The sequence below is a fragment of the Stylophora pistillata genome, chromosome 12, assembly GCF_964205215.1.
Source record: "Stylophora pistillata chromosome 12, jaStyPist1.2, whole genome shotgun sequence".
Taxonomy (NCBI): Eukaryota; Metazoa; Cnidaria; class Anthozoa; order Scleractinia; family Pocilloporidae; genus Stylophora; species Stylophora pistillata.
The window spans coordinates 23977648-23995464 of NC_142530.1; the positions used below are offsets into that span (position 1 = coordinate 23977648).

The window sequence follows — 17817 nt, forward strand, 5'->3', positions numbered from 1 at the left end:
AAGGTGCTCTGGTAGAAAGGAACCCTAAGAGTCAACTTAGACGAGATACTATATAACCCATAGAGGTTGTAACGCGAGAGGCGTTGTCTTGAGCGATTATGTTGTTTTGTATGGACCCGAAAATGGCCCACAATTAAATAAAACAGAAAGTAATCGAAAGTAAGATGCGTATCGCACAAAAATTATGAGGAATTGAGTTGGATTTCAGTTTTGGTCGGACATCCGTTCAAATTTGTTTCAAAGAACCATTCATAATATATCTTCGCTCACGATGGGACTGTGAAGTTTATGTCAAAAAGTCTTCCAGTCATCCAAAAAGAGTTATGATCCATGTTGCAATGATATGGCTCTTTTACATCGTCCTTGTATTTTACCCACCGTGATATTGATGACGACAAGGACCAGGGAGGCTGTGGGGTAGAGCTAGTAACCAGTAGCTGGTAGGAGTGGGGAGGGGGGAGTAATTGGGTCCATTTTTTCGGGTATGTGCTTCTGGTCTCTCAGAGCCCCTACCCCATTATAGTCTGTTATCCGGCCAATTGAAAACCCCATCTCAGTCACTTTTGGGTAAAAGAACAACATCGCGCGCCACCGCCAATCTTCCTATTTAAAACCCTCTCAGAGTTTTCATACTCTCAAAATCCCGAAAATGTGCCATTTAATTCTGGCAAATCGACTGAAAATGTAATCGTCGACCTAACAAGTACCCCACAAGGATAATCGTTCATCTTGTATTTTCTTTCTTTCTTTTTCTAGTACTTATTCATGCTCGCAATCTTGCATAATAGTTTTCTGGTTGGGAAAGTCATGGATAGAACGAAAAGAATCTAAGGATTAAGACAGTTGTTACTTAAACCACGTCCGAAAATCACTCTGAAAACAAAGCACAACGAAGTATCTCAAGCAAATAGTCTTGAAGAGTGTCTCTCACTGAAAATCAGTTATAATCACTGACGCAGTTCTGGTGTAAATTAGCAGAAAAACATCACATTTGCTAATGGCGGCAACTCCCGCAAGTCGCACTAGACCCCGTTGCGACGACAAATTGTAGAGAGATTGATTCGCTCCGTGACTTTAAGCATTGTTGTGGAAATCTTTTGCTCAGTGACTGGATTTTGCTAATGCATCAAGTCGCCCATTCTCATTTCGATACGTTCCATGATCACAGCAATAGTATGAGTTGCAGGACTCATTTTAAACACAGTCAACAGATAAATGTTTTTGCACAGGGACCTGTCGCAAGCCGGCAAATTTAGGTCCCTCTCAGCTTTTCACCACTATCAAAAGAACAGGAAATAGATGATTACCGAGAAAAATCCAAGGTATTCTTCTCTTCCCGCCTTGCTTCAATCAACGGGAATCATCTGTTGTCGGAGCATTCATTTTCCGAATTTAACCGGCCGATAAATGAAATTGTGTTGGAAATGGGAAACTAACAGATTTGTCGGGAAAGATAGAAAAAAAAAATATACATTTACTGCGCCAAATGGTCCACCCTAGAATAGAATCCCTCTAAAACGTGAAAGAAATGCTATTCGTAACTCTTTATTAACAGTTTTACAGTTTTTCACGTGTCTCCTTTATCGAATTGTAATTGCAAGGAGTAAGTACTCTAACTTAAATGTACCGTTTAAGTATTAAAATATTATTAAGTCTACTCCACTGTTTAAAGGCGTTCATAAATGATCCTGGATCCAGGAAATTTGAATAACTGCACTTGATTTTCTACTGGAGTCTTGCTTAAAATGTAAGAAAGTCTACTTGAATCAAAGAATAAACTGTTTTATATTTAAACACTAATTAGGGACCCATTGCACTAAGACTAAAATGAAGCCCGATAACGTGAAAATTGAACTGAAGCCATACATAAGAAGAACTCCGTTTTCTGATCTGGAAAGACTAGCTTGTTTTCAAATCAGATCATAAATTGAAATCATGCACCTTAAATTTCAAGATTACCAAACAACTGAAAAACTAAACATTAACTTGATATTGATATAAGGTACAGAAAAAATCTAAACTCAACGCTGAAATTACTGTGAAATATACGTGTCCAGTTATTATAATATCTTTGTAGCTCGTTTCCTTGCTTATTTAAGCGAGCTGTTTATCCTGTCTGCCTAATTTTGTAGCCAATCGATAGAACATAAAAGCTATTATAACGCAAGTATGACTAATCTATATTGCTTTACTCTGAGTTTTGGCATCTAAGCACACTCTTGGCACTCTTCTTGCATAACATCTTTGTAACTGGATGGAAAGAGTAGATCCTCCTGCGAAGAAATACAAATACAAAGTCAAAGGTGTCTACCAACTTTACTAGATTTTGATATATATATTTTTTACGATTGAATATCAGTCAAACGTCGTTACCCTCTGAGCAATAATTTAAACATATGATCTTATCCTCTGACGTACTTATTATCGGTTATGTTATAACGACCTACCATTGCCGACTGATTGACTCGCTTATGGTACCTGGGTCTCGTAGCCAACAAAATCATTGTATACAAAACAATCCAGTTTACACGAACCAGCGTTAAAAAACTCACTGACAACAACTCCTCACTCCACCGATGAGGACTTCCGTTGTCGAGACGTCGGTCATTACTAACGATAACAGTCCCTCTGAATACTACTCTCACCCGGACAAACTGACTACAATATCAAAAGTTACTCCCGAGTTCAGTCTGTTTAATGTAATATACACCTAGACCTAGACATACTGAATTTTTTTTCGCTCTAACAGCTGAAATTACATTGAAAAATACACCTTGCCACATCAATACACGCACCTTATTGGACTTTGCCCCTCACGTTATCAAGTATCCTGCTGGCTAACTGAAATGCTTCACGGGCCTTTTCGTTAGTGTAAACGTCGCTTGGTATACGAGGACAGCAAACTTGATCTGGGTAGCGCATGCGTGTTGAGTCACCCAGGAGAGACTCAAGCTCCCTGGACATCGAAGTCAGATTAGAATCTCTCAGCGCGCGAGAATTTTGCTCCAGATTATGAACATTGGTTTTGCTAGAACCTACAGAATACTGGGCAGCCTTCAATGCTTTTTCTGCAGCCTGAAAAACAAACAGCTGTTGCATTGATATGTTTTAGATACATAACAATAACTATCCTATCGTATTTGTGACACCATTTCAAAAGAGCCGTCGATGCTAAAGAAAAAAAAAAAAACAGGAAAATCTGAAGAAACCTCAAACTATGAGTTGCCTTCCTTTGGATTTGAAAGGAGTCAATTATTTTGTAACAAATAATTGACTCATTTCAAATTCTTACAAATTCACCTCCTACAATAAGTTATTGCTTCAGACTTATGATCACCCTCGTCATCAAGCTAGGAAAACGCGGGTATGGTTATAGACTGAATCATGCGACGCATATCGCGCCAACATTGGATTAAAAGTATGACAAAATTAGAAAAATTTATCCGTGACCAGCTGACCAGTAGTCCGCTGTTATGACGAGTAAGCCTTCCTATGTCGTATTAATGCCCAACCGAACCGCTTATTATCAAGAACATGAGGGAATTTTGAGTTACTTTTTATCACTAAATCACAACTTACATTAGATCCTCACCATTTGCTAAAACTGAGAGGACCTGTATGAAGGATTTTCAGTGTGCTCAATGGTAAAAGTTAGAACCTACCCTTAGCACATTGCTTACAGAAAGAAAATGGCACATGGTCCTCGATGCTGCCCTCAAAACAGCTTATCCCACTTTTTCCACTTTCAAACGACATTAACTATTAAAACAAATATTTGAATGCTAAATCCAGGTCCAAAGAGTTTATATTTTCATCTTGTCAATGACAATCTAATAGACAGATTTCTTACTTGGTGGCATTTGAAGCAAGCCCACACGTGCGACGGTTTTGTAGTAGCAATGTCGTTATCGGCAGCGGCTAAGTCAGCTTCGGCTTGTCTGAACCAGCGCCGTGCCTCTGCTGGCTGAGGATTTGTGGCGCAAAAGTCTGGAGGAACATGCCATGACCATGAACTGCGACTCTGAGATCTATGTTGCCTGGCAAAACTTTCACTGTACTCTTGGCGGTCTGAATTATATCGCCTTGCACGCCTTCCCCAGACGTTAAAGAAAGCACTATACGACCCTTGGTAGGTCCAGTTGTGTGGGGTGCACCCATCGCGTCTACGAGACTCTCCCTTTTCTAGTCTTTCGATTTCACTCTTAATGTGCTGAAAAACCTCCGTACACAGCGCTTCGCTTCCTTGATTCTTGTCCGGATGCCACTGTAGGATGAGGCGCTTGAAAACCTGTTTCTTCATATCCTCTGATAGTCCCCAGGCTTCTTCAATCATATCTGAAATGACGTTCAATATTTGCCCTTTATCTATTGTAGACTGGGATCTCTCTTGTTGGTCAGACTGGACAATGGTAGAGGATGCTATTTCTTGAAAACGGTGGAATTGGTATAATTCTGAAGCCTGGACAATTACTGGTTCCCTCTCGTGCCCAATGTTGATTTTGAAGCGTTTAGTTAGGAGGGTGAGGCTATCGGTCGTCACCTCTTCAAGAATCAAAGCGTAGATGAAGGTGGCATTTTCTTCCAGAAGTTGAAGACTTGGATCATCCAATTCGTACCCAACATATTCCCCGGGATCAAAGGATTTGAATGCAGGATTCAGAAGGCTGTGAAGCTTAAGAGGAATAAAGCTACCTGGCTCAGGGAGTAGATTTCCTTTTTCTGCATCATAGGAGTCATCTGGGCGAATATTTGACTTATCTAAAATTGAGCTTATCATATTTGGTTGACAACGAAGCATCTCAGGAATGCAGAGAATGGTATCTCCCAGCAGTCCTCTGCACGCTTGTGCAATCACCCTTGATAGTTTCAATGATATTGCCGACATGACTGCTTCAACTTCCTCGGCAGCATTAATGTATACTTTACACTTCTCTTGACCGCATTCTGAAATTTCCTCCATGTAAAAGGGAACTTCTTGCTGACTACCTTGGATGACCTGTCCATTACGAACCAGGTGAGTAACAACCTGGCCCATTCCGAAGAATTCAATGTTTTGCAGACTGCTCCTTGCAGTCGCAACCTCATCTGGATCAGGACCTCCATCTTGATTGGCATGACGAATGAGCCTGACAATTCCACGATAGAATTCCTCAGAATTTAATTGCTTCCTCAGTGCGCCTGCAGCACCAAATTCGAAAACTGAATTATTATCATGTTCCACGAGTTTCTCTTCGATTACTTTGGACAACATCTGGGGTTGGACAGCAGCGGGAAGAAGCTTGATAAGGTCTTTGTAATTTGCATTGGACTTGATGCATACCCCTGCTTTTCTAAGGTCAACAACAAAAGAAAAGTCACATTCCCGAATTCGATCATGGTAATATGGAGCGTCATCGAAAATTAATTCTGTCGATCTCGTCAACACGATGGGTGGTACCTCTTCATCCAGACTGCTCCTAAAAGGACATGCGGAGGGTAGGTACAGATTTGATATACCATCTGTTCCAATTGGCCATGGAGTATCTTGAATCGTTTCTAAAAGACCTCTCACTGCCTTTGAAGCGCAACGAACCTCATTAGGTTCCAACATGTTTCCCATCGATTGCCTGTGTAGCATTTCTAGCACCATGACGTAGTGAGGCGGTTTGACAGATGGTGAACATCCCAGAGATTGGAAGAGCGTTTTAAACGCACTTAACTCTACAGGCATTCCATAAAGAAAAGGTCGAATCTCATCTTTGCTATACAATTCCAGAACTACTTGTTTCGAGTGAACAAAACGGCCTCCCTCTTCCACCAAAACGCAAGGAGTATCCTTCAGTTTTATTTTTAAAATGGTGTTTGAGACGGCTTTTTCTTGAAGGAACGTGTATATGCCTCTCAGTACCGAGAGCCTGGTGCATTTCTCCCCATCCAGCACGTCACGGTCATTTTCTTTTTCCAGCTTAAAGCATACATTTTGGCAGTGGGAAATAACCAGATCAAGGGTGGGCTCTGACAGAACCTGAAGGCAGGAACAGATATTGTTGCAGTAAGCATCGCCACTGTTCCTACCTGAAAATGTCATCAGCCACGGGTAATTCCAAGGACATGCCCATTGTGGAAGCAGAGGCGCTGCCGTCCAAACTATTTCAGCATGCTGCGCAAATACAGATCCTTTGAATGAAATGTAGGGAGTTTGACCACTTACTTCACCAAACTGCTGATGGAGCTTGCGAAACTTTTCCTCAACAGGTTCAGAGGCCACAAAGCTAATTTCGCCCACAGCCTGTAGAAGTCCTTCTGCTACTACATCCTGTCGAGTGAAAAGGTTCTCTACCAATACTTTCGACTTTTTATCAACATTCTCTGAACGTCGTACAGCTCCTTCGATAGCGACTTCTCTAGCAAACATGGTGAACAGATCTCTTGAGACCACACATGTTAGCCCGACCTCTTCTAAAAACAACAACCATTCGTTTTGGTTGAAAGGATCTGGGGGGAACATGTCCTTTGCAAGCAGAACGCTGAAGACTTCATTACGGGGATCGTAGAAGGAAGATATCTTCCGCAAGCTTCCATCTTCGCAAGTAATGACCGCCGTGTTTTTTAAACAATCCAGGAGCCTACTCTTGTCATTCTCATTAATTGACCTGCTCGGAAGAATATAATAACGGATGTAATCCAAGTGAGCAAGCCTTGCCTCTTTACTGAAAATGTCGAAGGTTTGCAAAATGAAGGTGCAATAGACCTCAACTGAGGAAATGCACTGGAATTCAAGGAATTGAAAAAGAGGAGCCAGTGGACGACATTCTTCCAGGAAAATCACATTTCTTCGACGTCCAAGAGCGTCCATCTCCTTCCGCGGAACGTCAATGGGTAAGACACAAACCGCTGCACTGTCCACACTTGTTGGTCCGCCGTGGGCTGCTTTGTAGAAAGGAAGCCTTCTTAGCGTGGGTTTGTCACGTTCTTCCAGTCTGTTCACGGTGTCGCTGAAGCACTTCAAAATGGTGTGACATTCTGAGAGCTTCAGTTTGTCTTGAAATGCGTTGGGGTTTTTCTTCAATTTCTGCGTAAAGCATTTGAGAAGACATTCTGATGTTTTAAGTGATGCTACCAGCTTGTGTACAAGAAAACATGAATCTGGCGTCAATACAGTGTAATTCACTTCGGCTAAGTTGAGCCGCCTCAAAGCTTCAACAAGATGTTTGCTATTCTCATCATAACACGTAAAATCAAGGATAGACTGTGCAAGTATCAAGGGTACTAAGTAGTGCTCTGGTCTCCTAACGACGCTCCCATGTATTGGTGTCATTGTTTCGGTACACGGAAGGATACTGCACTCAAAAAGAGGAAGAAGTATCCTTTGAATCCTTTTGACTTCCCCTTCTTGCATTGTAGAAATGCCTTCCTCTTTTTCACTTTCCTCCATTCTCCTTAAAACGTCACTAATTTCTTCATTAAGGAAATTCCAAACTCCCAGCACCCAGTGCTTATTGGGCACTGATTGTTGCGTCGGGCACCACCTGACATAGCTTTCTTCGGTGAAAAACTTCGGCGGTAGGCATCGATGCAAGCTGGTGGCAAAATCTTCAACACCAAAATGCTTTAACACCGACGATTCTTGAATCTCTACATCGCCAAAGATATGTATCCTGAGACGATCATGGACAAACAGTTCTCTACATTGCGGTAGGATGCTGTGGTGACACGATAGAAACCTAGGATCACTGTCACTGAATGCATGTAGCTGGTTGTCCTGTGTTACAAGTAAAGGGAGGCCTGGTAGGTTTTCAAGGAAATTTGTATCCCCCTTGCAATATCTCAGCATGAGTGAGACGTTGTCAGTACTTTTAAATGGACTCTTTTTAACATTAATAGGGATCGGTCCAATTTTACAAATGGGTTCGTTTTCACTGAAGGTCTTGTAGAACCTTACTACTGCAGAAGGTGATACGCAAAAACAATCTACACGCGAGTTTTTGAATGCTTCGCACAAAGATAACGAGAACTTGACAAGATTAAAGCCCGTTTTCAGTAATATTTCTTCGAATCTCTTTCTAGTCTCAAGAATTCGTTTCTCTTCTTTTCCAGGGTCACTTTTACCTGGAAAACCTCTTGAGTTATTAGAGAAACAACCACTTTCTGCAAGGTTATTAAAGAACGCTGTTTCTCTCCCCTCGCCTGTTGGAGGGAGCCATGTTAGTCGATGCTTCGATCTATCACTTCTCACCACCGGCAGAAGGCTCAATCTTCTCTTGTTCATTTTCTGATACACGGTTCTTCCCAAGGTCGCCCAGTATGTTTCACCCGAAACTACCAATGGAAAAAGCTTTTCGTATTCGTCGATCTTTCTGGACAAAGCCTCTTTAGTGCACTGAAGGGTAAATTGTTCCGTATCCGGCGCTGATGACAATTGAAGAAACTCTCTAACCTCATCTAGAAGTGTCAGATAACATGGTGCAATCACATCTTCCAGCAAAGCGTTGTTCCAGTCACTACGATAACCACGAGTTTCATCCCTCCACAGATTTCGTCTGGCCTCATGGTCTAATGCAAAGTGACCATTAATGTGGACTGGTAGCTTAGTCTCTAAGGGAAGTGGAAGAAAGCAGTAAGCCCTTTTCTTTCTATTTTCTAGTGCTTTGTTGTTTGTTGGTTTCTTTTCTAGAAGACAAGCAACTCCTCCTATTGGTAGCATTCCCAGATCTCGCCTTTGGTATGCATCTGTAATACTTGCTTGTACGTTGTTATCAAGGCCAATCTGTTGTACGATAAGCCACTTTTCCTGGTTGCCATTACTGTCTCGCAGGCTCAGAACATACGAACACTTCTTCTCTTCAATGTTGTTGGGAAACATGTTATCTCTTTGGTTAGCTGACTTCCCGATCTGTCGGACATGGGTTGCAAACTCTTTCCTTTTCGCTGCATCTTCGTCAGTCATTTCCGCTTCGACAAAGTAGTGATTGATGGTTTTCCTAGTTTTCGGGTCAATTTCACACAAAGTGATCTTTGTAACGTTGTTGACAAAAAGCATAACTTCGAAAAGCTCTTTTTTAAGCGCATCAATCATTTCATCTAATGCTTGAAGTGTCACTGGCGATTTCGATATCTTGGAATCACATGCCATCTCTTGAGTTCGTAATGGAAAACGAAACATTGTTGAATTTCGTAAGGGAAACTCCTTATCATTGTAGCAAGCAAAAACATCTGGAAAGACTTTTCTCAACTTCGGGACTTCTCTGTACATCCTACCTGGTTCAAAACTGGTTGCACCTGGTACGTACTTATGGTGCGGATCAAATATGCACAAAACGTCTCCAATTTCTTCACCACTAGAAGCAAACGACGGCACGTCAGTCAGATGGTACACAGCATTGAAACCAACTCCATACTGACCAGTTTTGTTTGGATCATCTCCTTTACTGCCCTCCCCGAGATTTTGAATTCCTATGATGTCGGCTTCAGTGAAAGGTTTGTTGTTATATACGCATAACGCAGGACCCTGCAGGGGTTTCCAGGAGTCTCCAAATACTCTTTTGTCAGGGTGATGTCGTGGGTCTTTAATGAAGCAAATCTCAGTAGCTTGTGCATCGTCAGCATTCTGGAGAAGTTCTTTCAATATTTCTTTCTCGCATGGGTAAGCTGAAAGAATTCGCTGTAGACGATTTGTAAGTTTTTCCCTTTGTCCGAAAGGAATACCACTGGAGAAATGCTTTAATGCCTCTTCGCGTCGTGTCTTGACACCCAGTCTGGTACTCACTACATGGGGAATCATGTCATTGACGAAGTAAACGTCAATCTCATTGGGCATCCAAGGGCAGTCTCTCATACAAAGGTCATCAGCAGGTCGCAATACACCTTCAGAATCAGGAAGAAAGAGCTCTTCTTGAGGACTTTCGGAGCTGTTTCCAAGTTGAAGAGACAGGTTAACTGCTAGTTGAAGAGCCTTCTGATCAAGCTTTTCTTTCCCAAAAGCTTCCTTTAGTTGCATCAGGCAAGTGCCGAAATCTTCGGCATCAAAAGCATCCTTCACACCTGCACTTTTCATTAACTTTTCAAATGACCTTGCCAAGTCATCCGGAAGCTGATGTAAGTAAGGAGAACAATCAGCATCCAACTTGAAAGCTACTTGTTCCGGGTAAAACAAATTCCTTCCACAGAAAATGAACTTTTTTCCTTCAAAAATCTCTCTTACTTCCTTCTCCTTGATTGCTTTGTTGTTGAGTGATCGCTGAAAATACTTGTAAGCTTCTAAGCATAGCTCTTCAATGCGATCAAGTTCTTGGGAATCCAATCTGTCCATGTTCAAAGTTGTGGCAAACTCAAGTTGCCTTTGAGCATGAGCAATGGTGGCTTGCCTTTTATCGAACTCCAAGAACGTTTTCACACTTTCTGGAATAGACATGTTGACTATCGGTTCACTGCAACAAACCAAATACTTCTCACTCTCAAGATAGGACTCTTCAGGTGAAACGAATGTCCTTGCACCATGTAGCTCATCTCCTTTCCAAGGAAGAGGAAATTTTTTCGGTCTTCTAAGCACGGGAAGAAACCTGGCCCTCTTGAATTTGCTACGAATATGAAACGGTACAGAGGTTGCCTTTTCACAGGCCAATTTTCTTTTTAAATAAGCCATCAATGCTTTAGCGCGCTTCATTGCAGATTTACTGGAGAGCTCATTTAAAATAGTAATGCTCTCTGCCCTCTCAACAACTTCGTCCCAAGTAAGGCTGTTTGTCAACATCCCGAGTTGTTCAAGCTTAGCAAGTCGTATGTCCTTCAAAAAAGTTTTCTTTGTGCCAAACGGAAATCTTTTATCGTCAGGACTAAACAGCGAGGCAGCTCCCTTTTGGGGGTGGATAAGTTGGGCTGGACACTTGAGCGTTTGGCCATCCGGTGAGGCGGGAATGCAAGCATACATCTTAATCAAGCTGTCGAACTCTCCATTTATGTCATCAAGTGTATGCAATACCAACTTCTCCCTCAGTTCTGGTGCTATAGAAGCAACGTTTGGAAAGAACAACTCGCGGAAAAACCTTGAATTGTCGTAGCATTTATCCTTAATTTCTTTGGCGAGATCATACTCAAGAAAGGACTGAAAGACTTCACCTGGAAGGTCAATGATGACCTCATTCTCTTTTCTCAGTCTCTTTAGAACTTCTAAGGACAATTCCCCAATTATCGGAACTTGGCGTAAATTTGGATCAAGAAAGACCACATGGTTTAACCCAACCCATTGCCTACCATCGGAAAAGAGATCATAGTCTCTACGTGTCAAACGTTGGTAAAAGGAACGTGCAAGAGGCTCACAATTCGGCTCTACTGCACAAGCTGTAGGCCACAGTGCGTGATAATGGTACGAATCAGTAGCCAACTTCTTTACGTCCTGGAGAAGGTCTAAATATGCCTCACAAATTGAATCTTGCATCAGATGATTGTTCCACTCGACTGCCATAGAACTTTTGTCATCGAATGTCTTCTCTTTCAAGCTTCGCCTGTTAGACGCTACCGCAAATGCCCCATTAACATGTACCGGAAAGCCACTACCGATAGGAAGTGGAAGGTAGCAGAACAATCTTCCCTTGGGTTGTTGCACATTCTCTGTGATCAGATGGCCAACCGCCTCGGGCAAGAGCTTTCCACCCTCGCCGGGGATCAACTTGGCTGCTACCCCCGCTGATGGGAGTAGACTCTTATCAATCTTTGCAAACTGCATTGCTTCTCCTCTGCCCATGGAAGAGGCAACGTGCCAAATCTCCAATTGATCTCGTGAAGGGTCGTTGCCTTCGACAAATGCTATCCCTGCCTCGGTAGAGGTATTCTGGATGGTGATTGTGAGACCCGAACTGAGTGAAACTGAACTGGAATCCTTGAAATGCTTCATGACTTCGGAGGACGCGCGTAAAAAGTTACACTGTTGCAAAAGGTACTGCTCCTCACTACTGAGTTTCCTAGCAGCTGGTGGAAGTGCGAATGGAACAGAAAGTTTCCTTGTGATTCCGTCACGATAAAGGGATTTGTTTACTTTAAACAGTAACATAGGTGAACTAGAAGAGTTCGAATCTTTCGGCAGGTGAAAAATGCTGACACGACGAACATTTTGCGTAAAGAGAAGAAGGGTCTTAGCACCAGAGGCGAAAAGCTTCAGGAGTTCTTTCATTTGCTTGTTGTCGTAATGAAGTTTCTTGATTTCACTTTTAATAGCTTGCTCTTTGGTACGTAATGGAAAGCGAAATAGAGTTCCAGGGTAAGAATTGTCGTCTTTACATAGGCGGAGATCGCAATCAAATATTCCATTGAACGGTTTAAACTGATTGCCGAGATTCCGAAGTCTCTTTGTGTTTTTGTTGATATTTATCTTTATTCCAGGTTTGTTCTTGTTTCTTATTGCCTTTCCGAGATAAAATGTGTTCGGGTCGAAAATCACAAAATAGTTTCTGCTCAAAAACATCGGAACATCGGTCAGATTGTATATTGCATTAAAACCTAGTCCAAACTTGCCAATTTTCTCAGTTTCTTGTTCTTTGGTAGCACCGTTTAGTTTTGTGATGTTTTTAAAGTCCTCGTCTCTGAATTCGGCATCGTTGTAGACCCACAGAGCAGGACCCTGACAATGCTTCATTTCCTCGTCAATCAGACAGGTCATGGCATCCTGGTTCGTTCGCTCGTCATACAGAAATCTCACTTCGGTGGCTCCTGCATCGTCTGCGTTTTGGACAAGCTCTTTGGGTACTGCAAAACCATCAGTGTAGTCCTCCAAAAGTCTCCTAAGTCTACAGGTAAGTTTTTCTTCTTGTCCGAATTCCTCTCCAATATCCAGCTCGTCTGGCTCCAACATTCGATTCATTAACGTTGGAACGTGCAAAAGTTCAGCTGTGCTATTCGGAATGTTTGGGTGTACATAAAAGTAATCCATCTCTTCATCGTCTTCTCCATCATGGCTACTTCTTTCTAGCCACTCATGCTCGCAGTACATGCATTTCTCAACTGGTGCAAGCTTAACATACGCATCGTCCTCCACGTGTGTCGGAATGAGCACCTTTTCCTGAAGTTCTGGCGGCAACTGTTGTCCAACGCTTGGCTTAATTTCATTCAGAATGTCCACAGACAACTGCAGGTCTTTTCGTACCTCTGCCATAGGAGGCGGAGGGTTGTTGTCGTACTTCTCTTTTATTAGGTGAAGAACCTCCAACAAGAATGCGTCATCGCACTTCTCTGGTATGCCAAAGTTTGCAAACAGTCCGTTGAATCCTGCCACCTCCGAGGGAAGGGAACAAATGTATGGTGACAGATCAATCGGAGGTTTCTGAGATAGCAGGTATCTTGGCAACGAAAATCCGTCTCCGTTCCAAATCCACGGGAGGTTCTTGACATTCTCCAAAGCAGCAAGTACTTCATTATGATCTGCACGACTGAAAAAGGTGTACATTTCCTGGGCGACAACTATATAATGGGGCTTGTCTTGTGGGCTGTAGTAACGTATTACATTCTGCAAGTGCTGCACGACATCCAAAACAGGTGGATCTGCGTTCCATGAAAAGAAACAGGTTAATTGGCTAAATGGATCAGCTTTGACAAGTGGTTTTACCGATCCAATGATGTTTGCTACTTGTTTGTACTTGACATCTGAAGGCTTAAGGAAATAAGGGTCTGTGTGCGTTTCTCCCCAGAACGGAAGACTTGCGGGAAAGCCATCGGGTTTTTGCCTGATCACAGAGACCCATGGAATACTTTTAAGATACATCCCTAGCTTCCGTAATCTTTTCGTTCCAGAGACGGTCTCTTCAAGTTTTGTCGGATTGCTAGTTAAGAATGACATGATCGCTGATGACTTCAATTCTGCTGTAGAAACGTCAACAATGTTATTTACTGCTTTTGCGCTTTCGTACACATTCTGCCCGGTGATTTCGTCTTCGCCTTTCATGCCAAGGTCTTCTAAAATTACCAGAATTGTAGGGTGATTGTACTTTCCAACGGGAAACACATCTTCGTCCACAAAAATTCTTTTTAGGAGTTCTTTTCTGGGATCAAATACCTCCTTAGGTCTTACTCTATCAGTTTTGGTTGGGACGAAGGGGAGGTCTTTTAACTGATGGCGAAAACTCGCGTCCTTTGCGGTGTAAACGTGATATCGATCCATCACGAATTCCATGAGTCTGTCTATTTCTTCTGTAGAGTAACGCTGATCTACCACATCCGGAAATATCACCTCAAGCAAAACCTCAAAACATGTCAAGATTTTGATGTTAAACAAACCTGCTAATCTCTTAGCGTCATTCTCTCTGACGTCGATGAGGTCCCTGAGGGTCTTCACTGGAAATGCTTCATCAGGTGCAGCACAAAGGCCATCACTCTTAGAAACAAATGCTCCGGACAAAGTCTCAAATAGCGGAAAACAACTCAAGGCTTTTATCACGTCTGGACTGAGCGAAGAGGCTTTGGCTAAAAACTTCCTGAAATATCGTTTACCATTGTCTGATATGGTTTGGATGGCAGTAGGCTTTAAGGAAAGGACAGCTGTCACGGCTTTCAACACGCTGAGAGTTGATGGCGGGTGAACAAACGTTCCCAAAACGGCAGGGTGCCGAGTAAGGAACTCTGGATACTCTTGCATTACTGTAACACCAAGTTCTTGCAAAGCTCCTACAATAGAGTCGCTTAAAGAATCACCATGAAGGCTTCTCACGACAACATCAGATTGCACATTAAGTCTCACGAGGGTAATCGGAGCTTTCGACATATCAAGTGGAAGCAGTGGCAAGCCTTGAAGTATGCAAAGTTCGTCTACTGAGGAGAAGTTCTTTCCCAGGTATGCCCACAAATTTCCAAGCCAGTCTTTGGAAGGATGGCTTCCGACTCCAGGATACCACAAAACGCTTTGTCCATCTGACCAACCAGGTGGTAGTGACGTCGGGAGAAGTTCAGCAACGTCATCTTTAGTGAAATGTCGTAATTGAGTGCATCCTGTACGGAAAGTAATGGGGCTCTTAAGCAAATCTTAGTTTGCTCTATAAGAGTAAACTTTTACATTCTGCCTGTGGGGAGTTATTTTGATAAAAATTTTCTCATAAATACTGGTAGTCATACAAAATCATAAAACTAATAGGTAAAATAAGTGTGGTCTTCCACGTGATTGATAAAAAAAAGCTCCACGAAAGCACTAACATTTTTAATTTTTTGCCCAAAATAGCTCGAGGTGATTTGTATTATACTTGCACTGTGCTTTCATAAAATCACACCTGTGGCTTGGTCAATACAAGCGACCTTCTCGCTATTCCGCGCTAAACTACACGTACACCATGCTCTGAGGGGGGGATTGGTTACATGATAGCAGAAAAGTATCTCAAATATTCCCCATTATCTCCAATTTTTCAATGGGATAATATAAGGTGACCCTTAAGAATTTGGCAATATGCAATTCAAGGCCCTAGTTCTTGTAAACTGAAGGGATTAATTATCATATCTTTCTCAGATGCATGTAACTAGCTTACTTCTTCATATGACTTCTTTCGTCATTGTTATAACTGCTGCCAATTTGCATACCTTCATTTGCGACTACATCCAGGTTTCGTGACAAATCTTGGTCGATGCTCTCATCTAAGAATTTTTGTTGTGAACACGGTAAAAGTTTACGGGGATGTGCTGGTGAAGAAATGTAAACAGCCTCGTTCGCTTTGGAAAAAGACGTGAACAGCTCGTTGGATGTAGGTAACAGCTCCAATCCAAGTAACTCAGAAACGCAACCGTCTTTAAGGACAAATTTCAGCAGCTGGAGCTTTTCTAACCGCGTTATGTTTGAGTAGCTAAAGGGAGCACTCTTGAGGACTCTTCGCGTCAACGAGGGTGTTATCACTGCATTCAAAGTTGAGTACAAGCAAATGGCTTTTAAAGCGTGTTCGGGTAAACAAGCGACGTTTTCATTCGCTGCCAGGAAAACGTTCACCAGAAGAAACTTGGGATCGCTTTCTGTTAGTCTTTCGACGATCACGTCTTGCAACCTTAGCCACTTTCCTCCTTGAGCCGGAGTATAAATGATGCTCTTGTCAAGAAGCAACTCAAAAAGGGGTTTCCCCACTCTTTTCCATTTCTGGTCGACATTGGCTGAATCAGGCCATGCTCTATACAAAGGAGAAATAGATTATGGAAAATGTTTAAAGCTAAGGAAGGACTATTACATCCATGAATTATTTAAGCGTAAGAAAAGCAGATCTTTTACTGATGAGACGCAATTAGTCCAAGAGAAAACCAATTGCATGTCTCAATCAAATTTAACTGTACTCTTCAACTCATGTTCTTTATCTCTTAGCAACATTAGTCTTAATAAAATGAGGTAAGCATATCATAAGGGCACACAGGTCAGCAATTAATTCTTACTTGTACACGGCTTCGCTTTGCACATTGTATTTCTGCTTGTCCATGGCATCCAGCAGCAGGGAAGCATACGCCTTAGGGATGGCCTCTTGCAGAAGATACTGGTTCCATAACAATGACTTGTCAGTCAGGGGCTGGCCTTCCTTCTCATCCAGATCTTCCTGTTCAGCTGTAGGCGTCTTGATGTATCGCCTGTTCTGACTCAAGGCAAAGAAGCCATTGACGTGGACTGGCAATCCTGTCAAACTCGTCTTTTGTACTGGTAGTGGTAAGAAACAAAACACGTGGCCTTTGATGTTTGGTGTTTTATTCTTAGGGCGTTCTGGTAGCGCCATGGCGACGCCTACTAAAGGCAGATAGCTGAGATCTTGATCCAAAGCCAAGGCTTTAAATTCTGACGAGATTTCTCCTCCGCAAAAGTAGTTGGTAACTAAAAACGAATGTCGCTCTGACGCACTTTGTATGCCTTGAGAGAAAGTAATTGCCTCGATTGTGATTGGATAAGTTACTTTTACAGCTTCTGGCAATAGTTCACCTAATGAGATCTTGCTTCGAAACTCACTTCTCTTTTCTCGCACCAATTGAAGGGTATCATCGGTGATTCGGACTTGAAAATTTTTTCTGGCGTCACTGTCCTTTTCTTCTCGACCAAAAAGCTCTATGGATTCCAGATACTGAAGAAAGAGAAGGATCAAATGAGCATCTGCTTCAAAACTTTCAAATAACGTGTGCACCTTTTGGGTGGTGTATAACGTCTGCGATAGCTTGGATGGTTTGGTTCTTAAAGGGAAACGAAACAGTGTTCCATTGTAAGATCCCTGTTTGAAGGTGTCCTCTGTACAATCGAGTATCCCTTTATATGGCTGAAACTGGTCTGGTATGCTGTCTATAATGTCTCGATCTTCTTTCAATCGCCACCTGTGCCCGGTTCTTTTGCCATTTTCGTCGCTGAAGTACTCTTCGTGCGGATCAATCACTCCGATCTGCGAACCACTTACGATACTTGGAAGATCTGAAAACAAACAAATTAAAATGACTTTGTCGCACTTCGTATTAGCAAAGATTTAGTAATACATAGACAGGTAATAACGAACGATATAATATCCCGACGTTTCGGCGACTTCATGACGCCATTATCAAGGGTACAAATGAAAATAAAATTAACAAAGGCGAGATCAAAGCTAATTTGCATAGGGTAGGTAGCTACACAAATACTTTAGCACGGATAGAATCCGTTTGCACGTTCAATTTTATTTTCACTTGTACCCTTGATAATGGCGTCATGAAGTCGCCGAAACGTCGGGATATTATATCGTTCGTTTTTACCTGTCTTTGTCGCATTTCAACAATAAAAAATATCTGAACACATCTTTACAATGTCGGAGAAAAATTTATGCTTTTTGCAACACCAAGCAAGCACTGTAGAGATAAATAAAACTAGTATGAACTTTGCACATATGG

General features: G+C 42.2%; 1 protein-coding gene across 1 annotated transcript in view; it reads right to left on the reverse strand.

Moving 5' to 3' along the window:
- Window positions 1-1529: 1529 nt before the first annotated feature.
- The window catches only part of LOC111326326 (sacsin-like), a 20358-nt gene continuing 4070 nt past the window's right edge, over window positions 1530-17817 (reverse strand). Inside the window, exons 5-9 of the mRNA XM_088740100.1 lie at window positions 16360-17368; window positions 15529-16103; window positions 3851-14949; window positions 2796-3075; window positions 1530-2273 (exon numbers count right to left, since the gene is read on the reverse strand). Of these exons, the coding sequence (XP_088596226.1) occupies window positions 2797-3075; window positions 3851-14949; window positions 15529-16103; window positions 16360-17368 (12962 nt within the window). The 3' untranslated portion in view covers window positions 1530-2273; window position 2796. The remainder of the gene's footprint in view (window positions 2274-2795; window positions 3076-3850; window positions 14950-15528; window positions 16104-16359; window positions 17369-17817) is intronic.